This window comes from Bombina bombina, chromosome 2 (genome assembly GCF_027579735.1).
Source record: "Bombina bombina isolate aBomBom1 chromosome 2, aBomBom1.pri, whole genome shotgun sequence".
In the NCBI taxonomy this organism is placed as follows: domain Eukaryota; kingdom Metazoa; phylum Chordata; class Amphibia; order Anura; family Bombinatoridae; genus Bombina; species Bombina bombina.
Window position 1 is genome coordinate 922,716,035 of NC_069500.1, and position 24,722 is coordinate 922,740,756.

At 34.2% G+C, this 24,722-nt stretch overlaps 1 protein-coding gene across 4 annotated transcripts in view; it reads right to left on the reverse strand.

The window, feature by feature from the left end:
• SLC4A4 (solute carrier family 4 member 4) overlaps positions 1-24,722 on the reverse strand; it is a 522,314-nt gene that overhangs the window by 167,149 nt on the left and 330,443 nt on the right. For 2 of the 4 annotated variants that reach the window (XM_053703333.1, XM_053703334.1), the window contains exons 5-9: positions 23,848-24,008; positions 20,792-20,971; positions 18,502-18,543; positions 9,205-9,300; positions 3,998-4,074 (exon numbers count right to left, since the gene is read on the reverse strand). In XM_053703333.1, the coding sequence (XP_053559308.1) occupies positions 3,998-4,074; positions 9,205-9,300; positions 18,502-18,543; positions 20,792-20,971; positions 23,848-24,008 (556 nt within the window). The remainder of the gene's footprint in view (positions 1-3,997; positions 4,075-9,204; positions 9,301-18,501; positions 18,544-20,791; positions 20,972-23,847; positions 24,009-24,722) is intronic. The other 2 variants (XM_053703335.1, XM_053703336.1) reach the window with 1 other exon arrangement.

Below are 24,722 nucleotides of genomic sequence, written 5' to 3' on the forward strand. Positions count from 1 at the left end.
CAAAATTAAAAAAAATTATACCTAATCCCTATGAAAATTAAAAAGCCCCCCAATCTAATCCTAAACTACCAGTAGCCCTTAAAAGGGCCTTTTGTAGGGCATTGCCCTAAGTTAAACAGCTCTTTTCCTTAAAAAAATACAAAGTCCCCCCTCTAACAATAAAACCCCCACCCACCAAACCCCCCAAAATAAAAAAAAAACAACACTAAAAAATCCTAAACTACCCATTGCCCCTAAATGGGCATTTGTATGGGCATTGCCCTTAAAAGGGCACTCAGCTCTTTTACTGCCCTTAAAAGGGCATTCAGCTCTTTTAAGATTGTCCAAAATCCCTAATCTAAAAAATAAACAAAAATAAAAAAAAAATCCTTACTCAGACCTCCAGATAGGTACTCACGGTTCCTGAAGTTCAGCGGTGAAGTCTTCTTCCAAGGGGCGACCGGTTCCTGAAGTCCGGCGGTGAAGTCTTCTTCCAAGTGGTGACCTCTGCTACCTTCATCCTGGACCACAGAAATGAAGACCGGCGGTGAAGTCAGATAGGTACTGACGGTTCCTCAAGTCAGTACCTATCTGGCTTCACCGCCGGTCTTCAGTCTGGCTTCACCGCCGGTCTTCAGGATAGTCACCGCCGCACTTCAGGAACCGTCAGTACCTATCTGGGGGTTAGAGTTAGGTCTTTTTTTTTTTTCTTTTTTTTTTTAGATTAGGGATTTTGGGCAATCTTAAAAGAGCTGAATGCCCTTTTAAGGGCAATGCCCATACAAATGCCCCTTTAGGGGCAATGGGTAGTTTAAGATTTTTTAGTGTTTAGGGGGTGTTAGGGCTTAGTGATTAGTTATTTTCGTTGTGGGTTTTGGCAGTTTAGGGGGTTAATATATTTATTAGCATTATTGCGTTGTGTGGGTTTGGCGGATTAGGGGTTAATAGTTTTATTAGGTAGTTTGCGATGTTGGGGTTGGCGGATTTAGTGGTTAATACATTTATTAGGTAGATTGTGATGTATGTGAATGGCGGATTAGGGGTTAATAGTTTAATTAGGCTTATTTTGTTGTGGGGGGTTGTCGGTTTAGGGGTTAATACTTTTATTATTAGTTCCGATGTGGGTTAATGGCAGATTAGGGGTTAATATACTTTCTTAGTTATTGCGGTGGAGAATTGCGGTTGACAGGTAGATATTGCGCATGTGTTAGGTATTAGTTATTTTCAGGAGGTAGATATTGAGCATGTGTTAGGTGTTAGCTATAATTTTCAGGTAGTTATGGGAGTTACGGTGCTCACATACTCAGCGTAAGGCTTGCTGCACCTGCCTATGTGTGACGAGGTAAAATTTGAGTAAAATATCTCCATTTTCGCCGCGTAAGTCCTTGCGCTGAATATGTGATACCGATTTGCAACGCGGTTCAATGTTAGCTTATGGGAGTAAAAATTGCGGACTAAGGGTCAAATATACGTGCCGCATTTATATGCGGCGCTGTATATGTGATACCAAAATCGTGTAAAAACCCGGCACCGGCTTTTTACACGATTTTACAGTATTTTTATGTATGTAATGGGGTAAATTTAGGGGGTGTTAGGTTAGGGAGCTTAGTGATTAGTTATTTGCGTTGTGGGTTTTGGCAGTTTAGGGGGTTAATATATTTATTAGCATTATTGCGTTGTGTGGGTTTGGCGGATTAGGGGTTAATAGTTTTATTAGGTAGTTTGCGATGTTGGGGTTGGCGGATTTAGGGGTTAATACATTTATTAGGTAGATTGCGATGTATGTGAATGGCGGATTAGGGGTTAATAGTTTAATTACGCTTATTGCGTTGTGGGGGGTTGTCGGTTTAGGGGTTAATACTTTTATTATTAGTTCCGATGTGGGTTAATGGCAGATTAGGGGTTAATATACTTTCTTAGTTATTGCGGTGGGGAATTGTGGTTGACAGGTAGATATTGCGCATACGTTAGGTATTAGTTATTTCCAGGAGGTAGATATTGCGCATGCGTTAGGTGTTAGCTAAAATTTTCAGGCAGTTACGGGAGTTACAGTGCTCACATACTCAGCATAAGGCTTGCTGCACCTGCCTATGTGTGGTGAGGTAAAATTGGAGTAAAATATTTCCATTTTCGTCATGTAAGTCCTTGCGCTGAATATGTGATACCGATTTGCAACGCGGTTCTATGTTAGCTTATGGGAGTAAAAATTGCGGCCAAAGGGTGAAATATACGTGCCGCATTTATATGCGGCGCTGTATATGTGATACCAAAATCGTGTAAAAACCGGCGCCGGCGGCTTTTTAGCAGACGCCGCCGAATATGTAATAGAGCCCTTGGTCTGAACTTCAAATGAGTAGTAGATTTTGTTCTGACAAATTTCAGTTATGTCTATTTCCACTCCCCCTTGAACCATGTGACAGCCATCAGCCAATCACAAATGCATATATATATATTCTGTGAATTCTTGCACATGTAGGAGCTGGTGACTTAAAAAGTTAAAATATAAAAAGATCGCACATTTTGTTAATGGAAGTAAATTGGAAAGTTGTTTAAAACTGCATGCTCTATCTGAATCATGAAAGTTTCATTTTGACTTGAGTGCCCCTTTAATTCACCATTCCTAACATCACTTAATTCTTCCTTCTCCTCTATTAACAGTTGCCGTTCTTTTCCTAACCAAGATCACTGGATGCTTCCCCTTGTCTGCCTCCGGCATTCTTTTTTCTTTTTTTTTATCTTTCAAACTTATCACCTTCTATCTACACTCTTTCCCTAATTCTTCCCATTTGTTTTCCCTTTTTTATGTCACTCTTACAATTTTCCTTGATTCATGTCTGTCCTGCTAATCTTCAAATGCCACCACATTATCAGAAGAAAGAAGCTGATTGAATGAAAGGGACAATTTGGATATACCCCTTGCATACAAATATGAATATTATTGATTTTTATACAGGCTCAAACTATACATACATGAACATGCTATATATTAAAGGGACACTCAAGTCAAAATTAAACTTTCATGATTCAGAAAGAGCAAACAATTTTAAGAATTTTTCAGATTTACTTCCGTTATCAAATTTTGTACAATCTTTTTATATGCACCTTTTTTGAGGCAACAGCTCCTACTGAGAATGTGCACAAGCTCATAGGGTATAAGTATACTAGTCTGTGATTGGCTGATGTCTGTCACATGGTACAGGGGCTGGCAAAAATGTGAGAATAAATACATTTGGCAGAAAAAAAAATCTGCTTTTGTGAAATTAAGAATAAGTGTTATTGCATTGTCTTTTATTATGCACTTATTAATTATCTCCAATGACAATGCACTCCTATAAAGCATACTCTATTACATTTGAATCACCTCCATAGAATAACAAGAAAACTGGCAGACAGACAGACAAACATATAAGATTGTGTTTTTTAATATAGATAGATAGATAGATAGATAGATAGATAGATAGATAGATAGATAGATAGAAAGATAGATAGAATCAGAATATATAGTGTAAAATAAATAGTGAATATGTTATGAGGTAGATTATTTTCCATTAGAAAAAAAAAAAGTATTAATAATTAACATCTATGGGGTTTTCATAGAATAATCATTTGATAAGGTCTTTAACTGAAATATGATATACTTGATAGCATTCCATCTAACTATATGACAAATAAATGGAAAAATGTGATAGGATATAACTTAGATTTTAACCTTGCATCTGCACCACAAATCATTTTGATCTGTAATAAAAATATAATAAAATTCAAGAGAAATGTAAAAAAAACTTTACTTTCTAATACTCTCCGACTACAAAAGCACAATAATTACACTCGGCTGGAATATTGATCAGGAATCTGCAGCTGCCTGTGATGTTTTAATACTGCTAAATAACTTTCACTATTTACAGCAGCACATTCCAAACTAAATGGAATTGTCTAAGAAAGAGAAGTGTGAACAGAAATCGTATGACTGCATATCTCATAAACTTAGAATGTGAAAAGGATTAATCTGAGCACTTACTTGATCTTTGTCAGGCTTGTCTGAGATATCATTCAGGCTAGAAGAAGTCAGGTCTCTATGGGCCATTGTTGGGCTGCCTGTAAGAAAACCATAAGTATTAGGCAAAGAAATAATGTCTGAACTCTTATAAACCTGAACTGCAGCAGTCTTTGGTACCATTACCCACAACCACCTGCTTATCTTGCATAAAGGAACTTTGATTAGCAAGTGATTAAAAAATGGCTGCCATGAAGAGGCCTAAGGATAGAAATATTAGCTATGTAACCAACAACAGTAAACATCATACAAATTATACATTTCTATTACTATCTCACATGCGCCTAAGCAAAAAGTCTGCAAATCATAAATAATAGCATAGGTAGAAACGAGCACAAATATATTATAATTGTCCAATTTAAAAAAAAAATTTTTTTTATACAATATGCTAAAATATATTACCAACTACAACCATATTTATTTTCTTCTAGAACAATTTGACATTTATTATGTATATTAATTTAACAATTTTAACTAGTAAATATATAAATTAAGTGATACCTCAAATCTTTAGGGAAACCACCCTGGACTAATAATCTTACAAACATCTAAATGTTTATTAAAAAAAAAAGGCCTCAACAATCCAAAATTGATCAAACATACCATATTGCCATATTTTTTTGTTGAAACCCACCCCCAGTAAGCTAGAGGGGGTAACTCCCTTCTACATGACAACTTTTAACCAAGACTGACGTTTTCTGAACAATATATTTATTTTATAGCTGTTTTTCCAAACATGCTTTTCACCATATTTCTGAAAGTCATAACATGGTTGTACATAGCGCATTTTTATGTTTTCTTTCCACTTTGTAAAAGCTAATCTTTATGCTATTTATGTGCAGTGTTAGTACTCTGACGTATTCATAATAAATTAAGTTGCTATACACTGTAATTAAATGTCACCTTATTACAACAGAATTTGTTTATGCACAACATTAATTTGGAAATTTACTGCAATAGAATAATCTCTTCTTAGCGTTGATGTTTCTTTTGTTAATGAGTCAGCAACACAAAAATGACTGGATGTACGTACATGTTGTTTGCTCATAACCCAACCAATTTAGTAGATAATACAGCTACTATATAGTTATAATGCTAATGAGAAACAAAGGAACACAGTAATAAAAAATGTGCACAATAATTATTCAGTTAATAAAGGGACAGTAAAGTCAAAATGAGACTTTTATGCTATAGACAGAACCTACAACTAACTTTTATTATCAAAATTGTTTTGTTCTTCTGGTATCCTTTGTTGAAGAGATATCTAGGTAAGCTCATAGGATCTCAGGAGCGTGCATGTGTCTTTTAGTGTTTGCAACAATATATGAGCCTACCTAGGTTTCTGCTTCAACAAAGGAAACCAGGAGAACAAAGCAAATTTGATAATATAAGTAAATTGGAAAGTTGTTTAAAATTGGATGCTCTACGTAAACAATGAAAGTTTCATTTTGACTTTGCTGTCTCTTTAAATGAGTGACTGCAAATAGATTATCCATTTTTGGCTGCACTTGAAAAACATTGTTAGATAATGCTCAGCAAAAAGCAGCAAGTTATTTTCCAAATATTAACCCACCAAGTATACTTAGGTAAGTTATTAACAACTCAAAATATGTTTGCCAGATTTAGTTTAGCACAGATGTTGTGCATCTCAGGTGGTTTTAGAGGTCATGTGACACGCAGATCGTTATTGCGTGAGGTGCTGAGGAAGCGTTTCCTTAAGGAAAAATGTTTGACGTATCATTATGTTGTTGGTAAATGCAGATTTCTATAACATTGTAATGCAAAAATTACTTAATTTAATGTTTGCATTTCTAATCCTACATAATGCGTAGGTAAATACATTTCTGGGAGACATAGGCATTGCAGTTCTTGGGCAGAAAATTGCAACATCTTATGTGTTTAACTGGTGATACAAGCTACCATCATCTCTCCGCCCAGACACGCAATTTAATATGCGCTGAGCATATCTAGATATGCTCAATGTGTCCATGCACAGTAAAAGCTCTTACTGAAATATTGATAGTTCTTACTAGAAGAATTGTTGCCAATATAAGTTTAATACAAAAAACAAAAAACAAAATTTGCTTAAAATTAAAATTCACCGATATTAATTTTAATTTCGGCTAGAATAACCCTTTATTTTCTATGCCCAACATTTTTAAAGATAAAGAAGCTCTCAAATTTTGAACACTCTCATACATGAAAGTGTTGTGCACCACTTTTCTTTTAAGCTAAAAAAATATACAATCAGATAAAGCTTTTAACTTGCTTAAAGTACATTTATGAAATAGCACAGATAATTATTGCACTTTATAAAAACATAATTGTCATTATTTCTTAAAAAATACATATAACTATCTTGTGCAGTGAAATTTTTCCTATTGCATTATTTGCTTTACATTAATTTCTATAAATTGATCTCCTAATCCTTAGTATTCCATTATTAGGCATGATAAAAAAAATGTAATGGAATATAAATATACAATTATTTTTGCAAAGATTAGTTTTGCAAAGGAACAAGCGTTTGTCAAATTGCTATGACTAAGTTTTGTAATAACTCAAATAGGCTAAGAAATGTTCGCCCACCCACCTCATCAGAAAATGCTGAAATATACACATTTATTCCCTTAAACACTAATTACTACAATTGCGTCCTTATCCTACTGAGGCAAAGAAAAACAGTGATAATAAACACAAATGACACGTAATAACGCCATCAATTCTTCGTAGGTTTACATCTCTCGACTTCCGATGAGTGTTCTTTAAATGACAACTCTTAACACGTTCGCATAAATTCCTTCCGAGGCCACCTGACTGGAAAACTAGCGGCATATCCAGCACTTAACACAATGCTGTTTGCATTTTAACTGTATTACACAGCCCACAGCTCCCAAAAATACATAATCAGGCTGTTCCAAGGTGTATTATGTTATGAATTAAAATGTACTGTATTACAGTAAAGTGGTGGGTTCTTACTTCAAAAACAATTAACAGCAGAACAGAAGGTTCAATCAAGCTGGTATCATTACGTGTGTGATGTAGCATGAAATTACCTCCACTTTAAAACTGTACCTGCTGTTAAAATGTTTGCTTTGTTTCAAGGTAAAAAAATAAATAAATAATGTAAATAGCTTTGCATTTAACAGAAGCTAAAATAAGCATTACAGATGTTAAAAGGGAATTACATTAGGTTCAGATGTACATTTAAAGGGGCATTTAAAAAAATTTTTTTATGTATATGAAATAAAAGTGGTTTCATATAAAAATAGTTTTTCTTATGTAAATGAACAGGACATTTGTGATTTTGTTCAACTTTAACTTATATTTGAACAGCGTTAACAATATTATTTTAATGCTGTTCTAACTATACGATAAGTTTATCTGAAGGGTGAAACACAGATACTCCAGTAGAAATTATGAAATTATCTACATATTAGCTACATGGTTCTCATCAACTGTGGAAGAACAGTCTTAAAAGGGACATGAAACCTACATTTTTTCTTTCATGATTGAGACAGAACATGTGATTTTAAACAAATTTACAATTTGCTTCTATTATCTAAATTGCTTCATTCTCTTGGTATCCTTTGTTGAAAAGAATATCTAGGTAGGCTCAGGAGCAGCAATGCATTACTGGGAGCTAGCTGATGATTGGTGGATGCACAAAAATGCCTTTTTCATTGGTTCACCAGATGTCTTCAGATAGCTCCCAGTAGTGCATAGCTGCTCCCTCAAAATGAAGCATATTGGTTAAAATAAGTACATTGGAAATTTGTTTAAAATTACAAACTCTATTTGAATCAAGAAAAATAAGAAAAAAAGAAAAATGTTGAGTTTCATGTCCATTTAAGTTGGAGCCACTGTAGGAAGTTTGAATAACAACATAAATACATTTAAATAGAGACTAGTCATGGGTGCCACCATGTTGAAATCTAGCTTTTACTACATTCCAGTGCTGAAATGTTTACACATGCGCAGCAACTCTCCTACAGTTGCCAGCAGTGAAACTTAAGTTTCAATATGACATGACCTATAACTAGAGTGAGGTACAGGAAATATATTGTGTTTGATGTCACTTTAAGATTGTTCCATTGAATCTATTTTAAAAAGGCAATGCAATTTTAAATCAGTGGTACTAACTTTAGCTTTTTGGTGATGTTTATTAATAAGTATGATTTTTTCCCTCCTGAACAAAAATTGTTGCAACCATTTACTAGGGATGGGTAAAGTTCTGCAAAGTAAGTTTGAGATATATACAGGTGGCAATCGGTTTACAACGGTTCAATTTGCACCGTTTCAGAATAACAGAATAACAACCTTTTTTTCCTGTCATGTGACTGCTATTGAAAAGCATTGAGAAGCAGTGCATTGATTAAAATAGCCAGTAGGTGGAGCTGTCCGCTTGTGTTGCAGAAAAGCCAAGCAAGCTGAAATTAATCAGTTTTTCCAGACCTGAGCTATCGAGCAGATTTCAAAGGAGCAAGATCTTCCTGTCTATAAATCAGTCCAGATTGGAATGCATAGAAAGAACTGTTCGCAGAAAAATGCAAGTGAAGTCTGTGTTGTGTGATTATTTTATTAGGTTTATAATGCTGTTTAGCCAATGTTTTTGTTCATTTAACTTAGTTTAATTATATATTCTGTTTTGTGTGATTATTTTATTAGATTTATAATGCTGTTTAGCATTTAAAGTCTTCATTTCAAAGCTTTAAAAATAATGTATTAGGTGTTACTTATGACAATTTTCAGAGGGGCCTGAAACCTAACTCCCTCACTTCCCATTGACTTACATTATAAACTGGGTTTCAATTTACAACAGTTTCGATTTACAACCATTCCTTCTGGAACCTAACCCCAACGTAAACTGAGGGCTACCTGTATATATATATATATATATATATATATATATATATAATATATAATATATATCTCCAGTATATATATACACACACACATATATATATATACACACACCATAGTGACAATTTGCTGAGCATAGATTTGTATGAAGCATAATGAATATTTTTGAGAATTATTTAAGAATGGTTTTGAGGATTTGCTGTGACAGAAATATCATAGGTTTCTTTTTTTTGTACATACTTATCTGTTTGACACTTAGCTGTGCACACATTTCCATAAAACCCATCCCTTCAAGATTATCCCCAACTTACTCAGCCATCCCATGCTGGGACTTCTCCGCATTCGGAGATCGTCATCCGACATGCGGGTTGCAAGACAGGGAACAGAAGTCTCTAGAGGGCTGCGCGCTGAAGCCAGAAGCAGAAAGCAGAAGAGGACGCAAGAGCAGCAGAAGAAAGAGCAAAGGGAAAGCAAAATAACAATGAGAAAAACAAGAGAGAAAAAGACAACTAAAAGCTACGAACGGAAGCAAAGTTATGCAATTCTTAGTTAGTGAAGTCAGATGTTTGCGTTATTCAGTTGTAGCTATAATTGCTTTTATATTTCCAGAAAAGATGCATCAACATATATTATAATACAGATTATGTCTAATATGTGTACATGTTTGCTTAATAAGTCTATCTAGTGCTATTAACAGGAGTGTAATTTGGCCCTAGGCAAACAAAGCATTTGCATAGGGCGGCAGATTTGGGGAGGCAGCAATTTTTGAGACTCACTACACACACACACTGCACTACACACGCACACTGCACTACACACGCACACTGCACTACACACACACTCACCATTTACACACACACACCATAAACACACACTCACCATATACACACACACCATAAACACACACTCACCATATACACACACACCATAAACACACACTCACCATATACACACACACATATATACACTGCACTACACACACACTCACCATATACACACATATACACACTGCACTACACAGACACACCATATACACACACACACTATATACACACGCACACTTGAACATGAACATTTACTTTGGAAATGCCATGAAGAAAAAAGTCACATTACACCATCCTCGCAAAAAAATATTATGGCCAAAAAAGGCCTAAAACCTCGAGGGGTGAGGAGGCAGCAGAATTGAGTGCCTAGGGCAGCACAATATATATATATATATATATATATATATATATATATACACACACAGTATATATACAGTATATATATATATATATATGTGTGTGTGTTTGTGTGTGCGTGTGTGGTTTAAACACGCCTATATGTGTTTGCATGTTTACATATATGTGTACATGAATGATTATTATAGTCGGTAGAAACCTCACACCCTGTATCTCCTTAAAGGGACATTAAACACAATTTTTTCATTTCATGACTTATACAGAGCATACACTTTAAAAAAAGCTTTCCAATTTACTTATTTTATCAAATGTTCTTCATTTTCGTGGCATCCTTTGTTGAAAAAGCAGCAATGCAAAACTGGGAGCTAGATAAATACATCAGTTGAGCCAATGACAAGTGGCATATATGTACAGCCCCTAATCAACAGCTAGCTCCCAGCGGTTCAGTGCTGCTCCTGAGCCTACCTAGGCATACTTTTCAACAAAGGATACCAAGAGCACAAAGCATATTAGATAGTAGTAATAAAATGTTGTTTTAAAATTGCATGCTCTATCTGATTAATGAAAGTTAAATGTTATGTTAACTGTCCCTTTAAGTGCAAGTGCAGGCCTCTATATGAAAAGACCGTGCTCGTATCACCAGTTGATTTATGTCTCAAAACACAGAGAGATATTTAGAAATAGGATTGTAGTGAGGAGCTTGGTGAAAGCAAATGAGTTCTCAGTTTAGTGGGTGGTTAGAAAATTACTTTTCATGAGAATTGTTTTGTACAAATTTGCACATAGATTACGAATTTTGCGTTAGAGGCTATGCGGTGCTAATGAGCAGTTTTCCCTCACCGCTCACTTACATGCAGCGCTGGTATTACGAGTTTTCAGAAACCCGTCGTTAAAAGACAAGAAGTGAGCGTTGAGCAAAATTTTGCTCATTACCGCACTCCAATACCAGCGCTGCTTAAGTCAGCGGTGAGCTGGTGTAACATGCTCATCCATGATTTCCCCATAGGAATCAACGGGGAGAGCCGGCTGAAAAAAAGTCTAACACCTGCAAAAAAGCATCTTAAAACTCAGTTACGCAGCCCCATTGATTCCTATGGGGAAATAAAAGTTATGTTTACACCTAACACCCTAACATGAACCCCGAGTCTAAACACCCCTAATCTTACACTTATTAACCCCTAATCTGCTGCCCCCGACATTGCCGACACCTGCATTATATTTATTAACCCCTAATCTGCCGCTCCGGACACCGCCGCCTCCTACATAATACTTATGAACCCCTAATCTGCTGCCCCCAACATCGCCACCACCTACATTATATTTATTAACCCCTAATCTGCCGCCCCCAACGTCGCCGCCACTATAATAAACATATTAACCCCTAAACCGCCGCACTCCCGCCTCGCAAACATTAGTTAAATATTATTAACCCCTAATCTGCCGTCCCTAACATTAAAGTTATTAACCCCTAAACCTAAGTCTAACCCTAAACCTAACACCCACTAACTTAAATATAATTTAAATAAATCTAAATAAATATTCCTATCATTAACTAAATAATTCCTATTTAAAACTAAATACCTGTAAAAAAAAACCCTAAGCTAGCTACAATGTTTGTATTTTTTTTTTTTACAGGTAAAAGAGCTGATTACTTTGGGGCAATGCCCCGCAAAAGGCCCTTTTAAGGGCTATGGTAGTTTAGTTTAGGCTAGGTTTTTTTTTTATTTGGGGGGGGGGCTTTTTTATTTTAATAGGGCTATTAGATTAGGTGTAATTAGTTTAAATTTCTGTAATTTGTTTATTATTTTCTGTAATTTAGTGTTTTGTTTTTTTTTGTACTTTAGCTAATTTAATTTAATTTTGGTAATTGTATTTAATTTAGTTAATTTATTTAATTATAGTTTAGTGTTAGGTGTTAGTGTAACTTAGGTTAGGTTTTATTTTACAGGTAAATTTGTATTTATTTTAGCTAGGTAGTTATTAAATAGTTAATAACTATTTAATAACTATTCTACCTAGTTAAAATAAATACAAACTTGCCTGTAAAATAAAAATAAATCCTAAGATAGCTACAATGTAACTATGTTGGGGGTCAGCAGATTAGGGGTTCATAAATATAATGTAGGTGGTGGCGGTGTCCGGAGCGGCAGATTAGGGGTTAAAATTTTTATTTTAGTATTTGCAATGCGGGAGAGCCTCGGTTTAGAGGTTAATAGGTAGTTTATGGGTGTTAGTGTACTTTTTAGCACTTTAGTTATGAGTTTTATGCTACGGCGTTGTACCATAAAACTCTTAACTACTGACTTTTAAATGCGTTAGGGCTCTTGACAGGAGAGGGTGTAGCGCTCCCTTTTTGGCCTCCCAGGAAAGACGACTCGTAATACCGGCGCTATGGAAGTCCCATAGAAAAAAGACTTTACAAAGTTTACGTAAGTCGTTTTGCGGTAAGGACAAAGAAGTGTGCGGTGACCCTAAACCTTCAAGACTCGTAATACCAGCGGGCGTAAAAAAAAGCAGCGTTAGGACCTCTTAACGCTGCTTTTTTACCGTAACGCACAACTCGTAATCTAGCCAATATGTTTCTAAAAGGTGAACTTGCTCAACTTTATCTATTGGTTGTATTTTCCTTTCAAGGGACATAAAACAAAAAAAAAATCAAACGTTCTTTGTTTTCTTCTCATCCTTTGTTGAAAAGCAGTAAGGTAAGTTCAGGAGTGAGCACTAGATGGCAGCACTATTTCCTTTCCTGTAGTGCTCCATGTGTATGCTTTTTAAAAATGGTATTCTCTGCCTGAATCATGAAAGATAAAGTTTGGGTTTCATGTCCCTTTAAATCAAAATGTGTTTGACTGTCACATTGATCGATTGGCACAAAAAGTAACATATTAAATGTTACTCTTTCTAATTACCTTTTCCTTTAGTCAAATATTGATGTAAATCTTTGAGAATAGACATTTGAGTGACACACGTCATTACTTTGTGTACTGGTTCTTACAGATTTCATGAATTACAGCATTTTTTTAGCTTTATAAGATAAAGAATTTTAATTTTTATAAAGTGAGATGTAAGATAAAAAAAGTATACAAATCATTAAAAAAATATACTTTGTATAGACAGTGTCTCCTGTCACATAATGGCTTTATAAATATTACACACCTAACACCAAACCTAACAAAAATGGATTCTTACTTTATATTAAATAAGCTGGGTGGTTGTACTGATGTAGTATATGTGTGCCTGGTTTGAATAAAAATATATTAGTTGGTATTTTGAGCCTACCTTTGAGAATATTGTAACATATGTCAACACAGAAATCACACATATCATATCACATATATCATATCACATATATCATATCACATATATCATATCACACATATCATATCACACATATCATATCACATATATCATATCACATATATCATATCACACATATCATATCACACATATCATATCACATATATCATATCACATATATCATATCACATATATCATATCACACATATCATATCACATATATCATATCACACATATCATATCACATATATCATATCACATATATCATATCACACATATCATATCACATATATCATATCACACATATCATATCACACATATCATATCACACATATCATATCACATATATCATATCACATATATCATATCACACATATCATATCACACATATCATATCACATATATCATATCACATATATCATATCACACATATCATATCACATATATCATATCACATATATCATATCACATATATCATATCACACATATCATATGACATATATCATATCACATATATCATATCACATATATCATATCACATATATCATATCACACATATCATATCACACATATCATATCACATATATCATATCACACATATCATATCACACATATCATATCACACATATCATATCACATATATCATATCACATATATCATATCACATATATCATATCACACATATCATATCACACATATCATATCACACATATATCACATATATCATATCACATATATCATATCACATATATCATATCACATATATCATATCACACATATCATATCACACATATCATATCACATATATCATATCACATATATCATATCACACATATCATATCACATATATCATATCACACATATCATATCACATATATCATATCACATATATCATATCACACATATCATATCACATATATCATATCACACATATCATATCACATATATCATATCACATATATCATATCACACATATCATATCACACATATCATATCACATATATCATATCACATATATCATATCACACATATCATATCACATATATCATATCACATATATCATATCACACATATCATATCACATATATCATATCACACATATCATATCACATATATCATATCACACATATCATATCACACATATCATATCACACATATCATATCACACATATCATATCACACATATAATATCACATATATCATATCACACATATCATATCACATATATCATATCACACATATCATATCACATATATCATATCACATATATCATATCACACATATCATATCACATATATCATATCACACATATCATATCACACATATCATATCACATATATCATATCACACATATCATATCACACATATCATATCACATATATCATATCACATATATCATATCACATATATCATATCACATATATCATATCACACATATCATATCACATATATCATATCACACATATCATATCACATATATCATATCACACATATCATATCCCACATATCATATCACATATATCATATCACATATATCATATCACACATATCATATCACACATATCATATCACACATATATCACATATATCATATCACATATATCATATCACATATATCATATCACACATATCATATCACACATATATCACATATATCATATCACATATATCATATCACATATATCATATCACACATATCACATATATCATATCACACATATCATATCACACATATCATATCACACATATATCACATATATCATATCACATATATCATATCACATATATCATATCACACATATCATATCACATATATCATATCACATATATCATATCACATATATCATATCACACATATCATATCACATATATCATATCACACATATCATATCACATATATCATATCACACATATCATATCACACATATCATATCACATATATCATATCACACATATCACTGTAGTTTAAAGGTCAGATCATTTCTGGTAGCTAGACACAAAACATAAATGCATGAACCAAAGAACATCTGGTAACATAAAATCACAAACTTTTTGTCACATCAAAGTGATTTTCAAGCAGAACCAAAAAAAAGGCATCCACACAAACATAGCTGCGCAGTAGCTTTCCGCACACACACGCACAGAATACACATAATATATATATATATATATATATATATATATATATATATATATATACATACACTGCATAATCTTAGAAGAACCTTAAATGGACAGTATACTATAAAATTGTTTTTCCCTTAATGTGTTTCCAATTACAATTTTTACCAGCGCCAGAGCATAAAATGTATGAGATTTGCTTTTTAAGGCTTATTTGTGTATATGAATTAGCTGATTTTGTGTTTTGAAGCCACAACCTAATAAAATGGGTTGAGCTTGTAGATATAATCAGATCTCTTTACATTATCACAATGTGTACATATACCTGCTTCTTTATCTTATATCTGTCCATAAACCAATCACCAATACTTGGAGAGAATAATGGAAAATTAACATTTTATTACCTTATCTCTTCTATAACCCACTGGGAGTGTAATTTCTTCAACTGGCTGTGTTAACACAGTTTGGCCTCGTGGCCAAAAACTTTCAGGATGGGTGGGGATACCTCAGGCTAAATAAACTAATTCAAATGCCAATATAAGGGTAATGGAAATACTTGTGAACAATTTAATACACTCCTGCAGGGAAAGTGGATCATTGGGAACAAATTAAAGGGGAGAACATTTTTGAGTAAACTGTCCCTTTAACTCTTTACTTCCCTTAGTTAAAGGGACAGTCTACTCCAAAAATATACTTAATAACCTTTTAACCTCTAAATTCCTGACTGTTTCTAAGACCCTACAGGTTGCTTTTTTCTCAGTGCATTTTTATAGCTTTTCACAGCAAGACACTGCTAGATCATGTGTGTCATACAGATAACATTGTGCTCACTTCCGTGCAGTTATTTATGAGTCAGCACTAATTAGCTAAAATGCAAGGCTGTAAATAGCACTAAGATAAGGGGGCAGACTGCATAGACTAGATAAAGGTAATTACAGAGATAAAAGGTATATTAATATAACTGTGTTGGTTATGCAAAACTAGGGAATTGGTAATAAACGGATTATCTATCTTTAAAAACAATAACAATTTTGGAGTAGAAAGTCCCTTTAACATGTACTAATGTACTATATGATTTTTGCCTTTAATATGTGCCCCATATTCTCAGAACAGTAACTGCAATGTATTTGTTGATGTCACGTGACAATAAGTGTACATGCAATCCTGCTTTATCAATACATGAAAATGACAAACACACCATATATGTATATGCAGCAGTCGCTTAACAATAGGCTTATGATCACTATGTTATAACATAACCCTGCTGAGTATCGGCAGAGACTTGAAACCTGCATTATTTTGTTATAGTATTAAAACATTGTCACTGGTCCATGTAATGCAATAAAAACAACACATACATAGAACAAAATAACTTTATTGTTTTACACATTTAAAAAAAAAAGGTTTGTGCAGCTAAAATTAGCAACATATTTTTACCTCATCTCACAATATTGGAGATGAGGTAAAATATTTGTTCAATTTAAATGCTTACATTGTAGTTCATTTTTATATTGAAGTATATCTTAGTTTGCCTTTATCTATCTATCTATCATCTATCTATCTATCATCCATATATCTATCTATCTTCCATTTATCTATCTATCTAGCTATCTATATCATCCATATATCTATCTATCTATCTATTTATCACCCATTGTGAAAGGTGTGGAAGGTAGCGCTAAAAGCTAAAAAGTTTAATACATATAATAACAATATAAAAAAAGCAATATAAGCATACAATGGTACACTAATAAAATAACTAAAAACTGCATGGATCCATGATGTATCTAAAAATGAATACACGTTAACATAAGACTTCCCAAAAGTGGTTATGTGCAAATGTTGCAAAGGTGTGAATATCAGTTGTGAAATGTGTGCGACAATAACAATTAGAGATGACTAAATGAATATCAAAAATATCACAAATATCAGAAAAAGTGTCCAAATTAAAGTTCAAAGTCTGCTACGGGACTTTTGGAAGTGAGCTTAAGGCACACATACTAGCGCTCGGTTTACGGCATCCAGTTATTTATCACCCATTCATTTATCTATCTATGTATCTTCCATCTATCCATCCATCTATATTCCATTTATCTATCTTTCTATCTATCTATCTATCTATCTTCCATGTATCTATCTTTCTATCTATCTATCTATCTATCTTCCATGTACCTATCTATAATCTATCTTCCATTTATCTATCTATCTAATTAGATAATTGGACAGTTTTTAATAAGCTAAAGGGACAGTCAACTTTATCTATCTTTTTCAACAATAAAATATTTCATCCCTTTCTTACCCTTTTCCAATTTGTGCATAACAAACACAATATACTTTTTACCACTGTGATTACCTTGTATCTAAGCCTCTGCAGACTGCCCCCTTATCTCAGTGCTTTTCCCCAAATATGAGTTTTCGCCAATTAGTGTTGGCTCCTGCATAACTCCATGGGAGAGAGTACAATGTTATCTATATGTCACCCCTGAACTAGCACCATCTGGCTGTAAAAAACTTATAAATGTACTGAGATAAAAGGCAGCCTGCACGGGCTTAGAAACTGGCAGAGATTTAGAGGTTATAAAGAATATTAATATAACAATGTTGGTTGTGCAAAGTTAGGGAATGGGTAGTAAAGTCGTTATCCATTTTTTTTTTAAACAATAAAAAAATCAAGTAGACTGTCCCTTTAAAAGATAATGTTCCTTTAACATTTGTCATGTATACTGATTTAATATTTGCTGACACTTCAAATGACATTCCTCAGTCAGTTAAAAACATGCAGTAAATATGATATATGTAATACACTAGCTATACAAAAATGGAAGTATGTATACAAAGATGTATAGACATTCACACACAAATATGGCACACAAGCACATTCACCATTAGTGTCACAATGGTATGTAAGGTAATTAAGGGCCACTGTGAACCTATAAGCAGCCAGAAGGTTACAGGGTCCCTTAATATCTGTGCACAAATGGAAAACACACCATGTTCCATGCTATTCACCTGAGAGAAAGGAGTTTTTCATCGGGGTTTCTTCTCTCCCTCCTGTGGGGGGGGGGGGCACATTATAAAATTATAGAACATTTAAGCAAACTGCACCTTTACAAACATTAAGAGCCAGTATAATGATTACACCTTGATTATGTATGGGATGTCTGTGTTCCATCCTCGACCACAAGTGTAAGTGTACCAGTTTCATTCACTTAAAATCCTAATTTGACTCTTAAAGGAACATGAAACCCAATTTGTTTCTTTCATGATTTAGAAAGTGTATGTAATTTTAAACAACTTTCCAAATAACTTCTGTTATCTAATGTGCTACATTCTCTTGATATCCTTTGCTGAAAAGCATATCTAGATAGGCTTAGCAGCTACTGATTGGTGGCTGCACATTGATGCCTCGTGTGATTGGCTCACCCATGTGCATTGCTATTTCTTCAGCAAAGGATATCTAAAGAATGAAGCAAATTTGATAATAGAAGTAAATTTGAATGTTGTTTAAAATTGTATTCTCTACCCAAATCATGAAAGATAATTCTTCGGTTTACTGTCCCTTTAAATGTATTAATACATTAATTTAAATGAAACAGCATTGCAATATGCAGCCATGACTTATTTTCCTTGCTCTTGTTAAAAGACACATTTCTGTCAAAATTGTCAATCTACTCCTATTTTTAAATGTACTTTGCTCTCTCATTATCATTTGTTGAAATGCATACCCAGGTACTTAAGAGCAAAAGCCTACAAAAATAAATCATGAAAGTATGTTGAAATGTTATTTCATTTGAATTAATTAATAAATTAATTTATTTTTTAAGGAATTATATTTTTAGTTTAATGTACTGTATATCTCAAATCTTATACTAATGGTTTTCAACAGCAATACACTTTGCATATATGTGCGTGATGCTGAATATGCACTTGCAATAAATGAGCAGATTATTGGTCCTGGTCAAGTGCATATTTGTTCTTAAACGCTAACCAGCATGCAACTGTTTAGGGCTGTAATTCATCTTAATAGTCATCTGTGCCACTTTACAACTTCTATAAACACAAATTTTTATCAGCAGATGTGACTTATACATGTTCCCAAAATATTTGTAATTTTGGCTCTTTAGTCAGAGACTAAATGCGGTGCATTATTATGTGCACATGTGCCCTGAATAAAGGAAAGCTTTCATGTAAAATATCAATATACTTTTTATCCAGTACATATATATATATACTGTTTTACTTTTTTATGTGAGATCAGACGGACATGCTACACGAAAGTTCTTTGATCTAAGAGATGCTGCACCCTGAAAAGTACTTTAGTGATTGGATCATTGTTGCATTTGATTCCTAAATAACAAAAGCTAACAGATAAGGGTCAGTAAAGTCAAAATTAAACTTTAAATGTAAAGCAATGTAGACACATGTTTAACTCTGTGAATTTGGTGAATTCTACATAAACGTGTTAGTAGTAGTAAGAAAGTTCACTCTAGCTGTATAAAAAGAGCTTCGGCTCATCAGCTTAGACAGCGAGAGTTGGACTCACTAATTTAAAGAGACAGAATAGGGGTTATACCAATAAATAAAGCCCTGTAATGCACTGAATTGCCTGTACAGGACAAGGCTTTCAAGCCAATCAGGAGCAGCATATACACATAGTCATAAATCACCAGCTGTATCCTGCTCAGGACCAGCTCAGCATATAATCTGTTGAGTGCTATGTGTTTAACCTCTTTGTGTAGAACATTAGAATAATCATAAACAAAGCATTTTATTTTTTGCACTGTGTCCTTTTTTGGCCCTTTAATGGCTAAAATGCCATTTTCTACCTTTGGTTTTTATTATGTTCACAAAAGGATGTGCCAAAGGCACTAACTGTTGATAACGCTATTAGTTACCTATGGGTTAGTACACGCACATATACCAACTAAACTGTATGTATGTTAGGGGGAAAGGTGCTGTAATACGGTGCATACCTATTATTTTCAGAGAAGACCCTGAACAACAGTGGTATAGCGTAAAGCACTCATTAGAGAGTGGGGTACAGACAAGTGCTTTACGTTATACCACTTTTGTTCAGGGTCTTCTATGAAAATAATAGGAATATATTAAATTCACCTTTAAATGCGTCTACGTTAGTGCTGCCTTACCAGGTCCCGTTAATCTGACAAAGCATTTTTTGCCCCCCCATTTCTGAAACTCTGCTTATGTCTCAATAAATGCCAAAATGTGATGATGAGTTTTGCACCAATACAAATAAAGTAAAACTAAAGGCTACATCATGAACTAGCTTCGACCTTACCATTATCAGGGCTGGTAAACATCCTACTTGCACTGGAGACAGTTTTTCCTATGTCTGCCAAGGAGCGCAGGTTGGATTTCTTTGTCTGATGCCGATGCTTCCTGAGCAGCGTATACGTAACTTTGTCCTTCATCTCTGGCTTCAGCAATCCAGTCTCAATCTGGTTGTCAACAATTCTCTCTAGCAATGCAAAACATCAGAATCAAATATTAGGCTTTTTTTGTTCGATTAACTGATGCACTGCCTGGGTTGGCAAGTTAAATATTATGACAATATGTATTGATAGACATGACTCTATGACTGGCAAATAGTTACATTTACAAACACATTTATAAATAGTCTTCCTTGTTAAAGGGATACTAAAGCCAATGTTTTGCTTTCATGATTCAGATAGAGCAGGCAATTTTAGGCAACTTTCTAATTTACTCCTATTATCAACTTTTCTTCGTTCTCTTAGTATCTTCATTTTAAAAAGCTGGACTGTAAGCTGGACTGGACTGTAAGCTTAGGAGCTGGACCATTTTTGGTTCAGCACCTGGGTAGCGCTTGCTGATTGGTGGCTAAATGTTACTACTTACTGCTATTGTTTTTCCCCCTATACTTGCAGCTCTGTTTTAAGCCATTCTCTTATTTTATTTCATTACAGAATCCAGTTGCTAAAGCTCTGCATTTTGTACTGGGTGCCGCCATCTTGTAGCTCACATATTGTTACATAATGTGACAGAAGCAGTGCACTTTCACAGATCTGTGATGTTACCGGCTTTTTGACAGCTGTACCTTACACTTCAGTTTAGCTCACATAATAGAGAGTAGAAGTTTTAAATGTTTGCAGTGTTTTTGCACAGTTTAGAAGTTACATAACAAGATGGTGGCCCCAGTGTGAAGATGCAGAGTTTCATTAACTGAGAATGACTTTGAAGATAGCTGCAGGCAGAGGAAAAACGATAGCATTGCGTAAGTGAGGGGAAATAACTACAGGGTAACACAAGGCAAGGTCCAATTTGACCATAAAAGAAACGAGGAGCGTGTTACATGCTATTTTTAACATTGCTCATTAAAGGTATGTTTAATTAACAGTGCCTATTTCTTATGTGCAGCAGTTTTTCTCTATAAATTCATAAATAGATACACATGTGACATTTATGTCACAATTTTATATTGAGATGTTTTATGAGTGTAATTTCTAATTTAACTGTCATACTTAAAGGGATAGTAATGTAAAATATTTCATTATATGTAGTAAAAACTTTGCAATATATTTAAATTTTGTGGCTTCTGTAATTTATTTCTGAAAAGTGTGAGTTTTCTATTTCCTTTGAATAGTGGAAGTGCACACTTCAGCCTAAACACGGTTATATTCCACACGGTCATTGGGGCATATTTATCAAGCTCCGAATGGAGCTTGATGCCCCGTGTTTCTGGCGAGCCTGCATGCTCGCCAGAAACAGCAGTTATGAAGCAGCGGTCACAAAGACCGCTGCTCCATAACCTGTCCGCCTGCTCTGAGCAGGCGGACAGACATCGCCGGAAATCAACCCGATCGAGTACGATCGGGTTGATTGACACCCCCCTGCTGGCGGCCTATTGGCCGTGAGTCTGCAGGGGGCGGCGTTGCACCAGCAGCTCTTGTGAGCTGCTGGTGCAACGCTGAATACGGCGAGTGTATTGCTCGCCGTATTCAGCGAGGTCTGGCGGACCTTATCCGCAGTTTCGGATCAGGTCCGACAGACCTTGATAACTTGGGGCCATTGGCTGCACAGTCTTATTACAACATGGCGGTTACCCATTGTCATTGCTTTATGGACACAAAAACTTTACACTTGTTTTGTTTTTTAATTTTAATATAATTTTTAATAACACATCTGCGTATTATTCTCAGCCTAACATTTTCTTGAATAAATCATTCTAGCCAGCATTTATTTAGTGTTTAATGCCTCTAATAGATAAAACAACCAATATTTTTAGATATTTTTTAATTTCTAAATATAGAAATACCCTTTGAGTTCCTCTCTATTCTGTTATTAAAGGGACACTAAACCCAAAAAATTTCTATAAAAAATCAGGTAGTAGACATCCCAACCTGCAAAAACTAATTTCAGGGAGGTGGCTTTACCCGCTACTGTGCCCCCCCCCCTCTCAGTTATATATTGGACACCTTGAAACCCTAAATAAGATACTTATCATTAAAGTAGCTTCCCACTAAAGTCACATTAAAAAAAATAGCTTTATTGCACAACCACATACAACAAACCTATTTTTTAGTGATCGTACGATTGTTGAATGCTTAAATATGTTAGAATACGAAGTTTAATTACGTGCAGTAAATAAGGTAGTATTTGTGTTTTATTTTATTAGAATAAGTGTGGGCTTTTTGGTTACTGATGTATGCTTTAAGGGTTCTATAGCATCCCAGCAACTAAAGGAATTCCTTAAAGAAGCACTTTTCCAGATTTGGACCACATTGGATCATGGTACTTGGAGTTTCAGGGAGATTGCATTCCATTTGCTGCCATCAAGGAGCCGCTATTACAATCAGGGAGACTGCCTCAACTTCAGGGAGAGTTGGGATGTCTGGAGAATACAATTTTAAACAACATTCCAATTTAGTTCTATTATCTAATTTGTTTTTTTTTAGATATCCTTTGTTGAAGAAATAGCAACACATGGGTGAGCCAATCACACGAGGCATCTATGTGCAGCCACCAATCAGCAGCTACTGAGCCCATCTAGATATGCTTTTCGGCTAAGAATATCAAGAGAATGAAGCAAATTAGATAATAGTAGTAAATAAAAAAAAAAAATTAAAATTGCTTGCACTTTCTAAATTATGAAAGAAAAAATGTGGGTTTCATGTCCCTTTAACCATTTTCGAAAAAAATTTCAGCTGTAAGTTAAAAACGACCTACAGTTCAGCTTCTCTTTAAAACCAGACAGACCTGAGTTTCTCTTATATATATTTTCTATTCCTCATATTCACTGTAGACTGTTAACATCACAATTTATATCATAACTCTTTTTGTTTTTAAATCACCCTGAACCATTTGTAAGTTACTTACCTACTACCTGTGGGAGACTATTGGCTTCAAGGTCGAGCAATATTGTCCCTTTTTCTATGCATGTCCTCAGTTCAAACAAGCTATGCAACGACAATGTGGCAACATGAGGCTTACTCCATCTTTCTCCACCTTGTTCTACCTTCTCTTCAAACTTTATCCACCTAAAGGCAACAAGAGATAAAATTAAATTCAAAAGACTAAATTATATGTTTTTGGATTCCATTTGTGGCAATTGTAATAAATGAACACACATTTGCTAGATAAAAATGTGATAAACACATTTTTAGAAAAGTAATTATCATCGTGTTCTTTTGACCCCCACATTGGGCACTCATTTCATTAAAGGGACATGACATTTTTAATTCATGATTCAGATAGAGCATTCGGTTTTAAACAACTTTCCAATTTACTTCTATTGCCTATATTGCTTCATTCTCTTGGTATCCTTTTTTTAAGAATCAGACATGTACTCAGTTGAGCCAATGGCATACTGTATATCTGCAGTCACCAATCAGCTGCTAGCTCCCAGTAATGCATTGCTGCTCCTGAGCCTGCCTAGCTATGCTTTTTTAACTAAGCAAATAAGATAATAGAAGTAAATTGTAAAATTGTTTAAAACCACATGGGCTGCCTGAATCATGAAAGAAAAATGTTGGGTTTCATGTCCCTTTAAATTAACACACTAATACAAACATAAGGTGTAAAGGCCGCAGCCTAACTTTATTAACATTAATAAATACATACATAATTTCTTACATGGAAAACATTTACCACATAAAAACAAACTAGACATGCTTTCCGGTTAAATAAAGGGTCGGGTACATCCCTAACCACTCTCTATTTATTAGGTTACCACCTATTGTACCATATGTGAC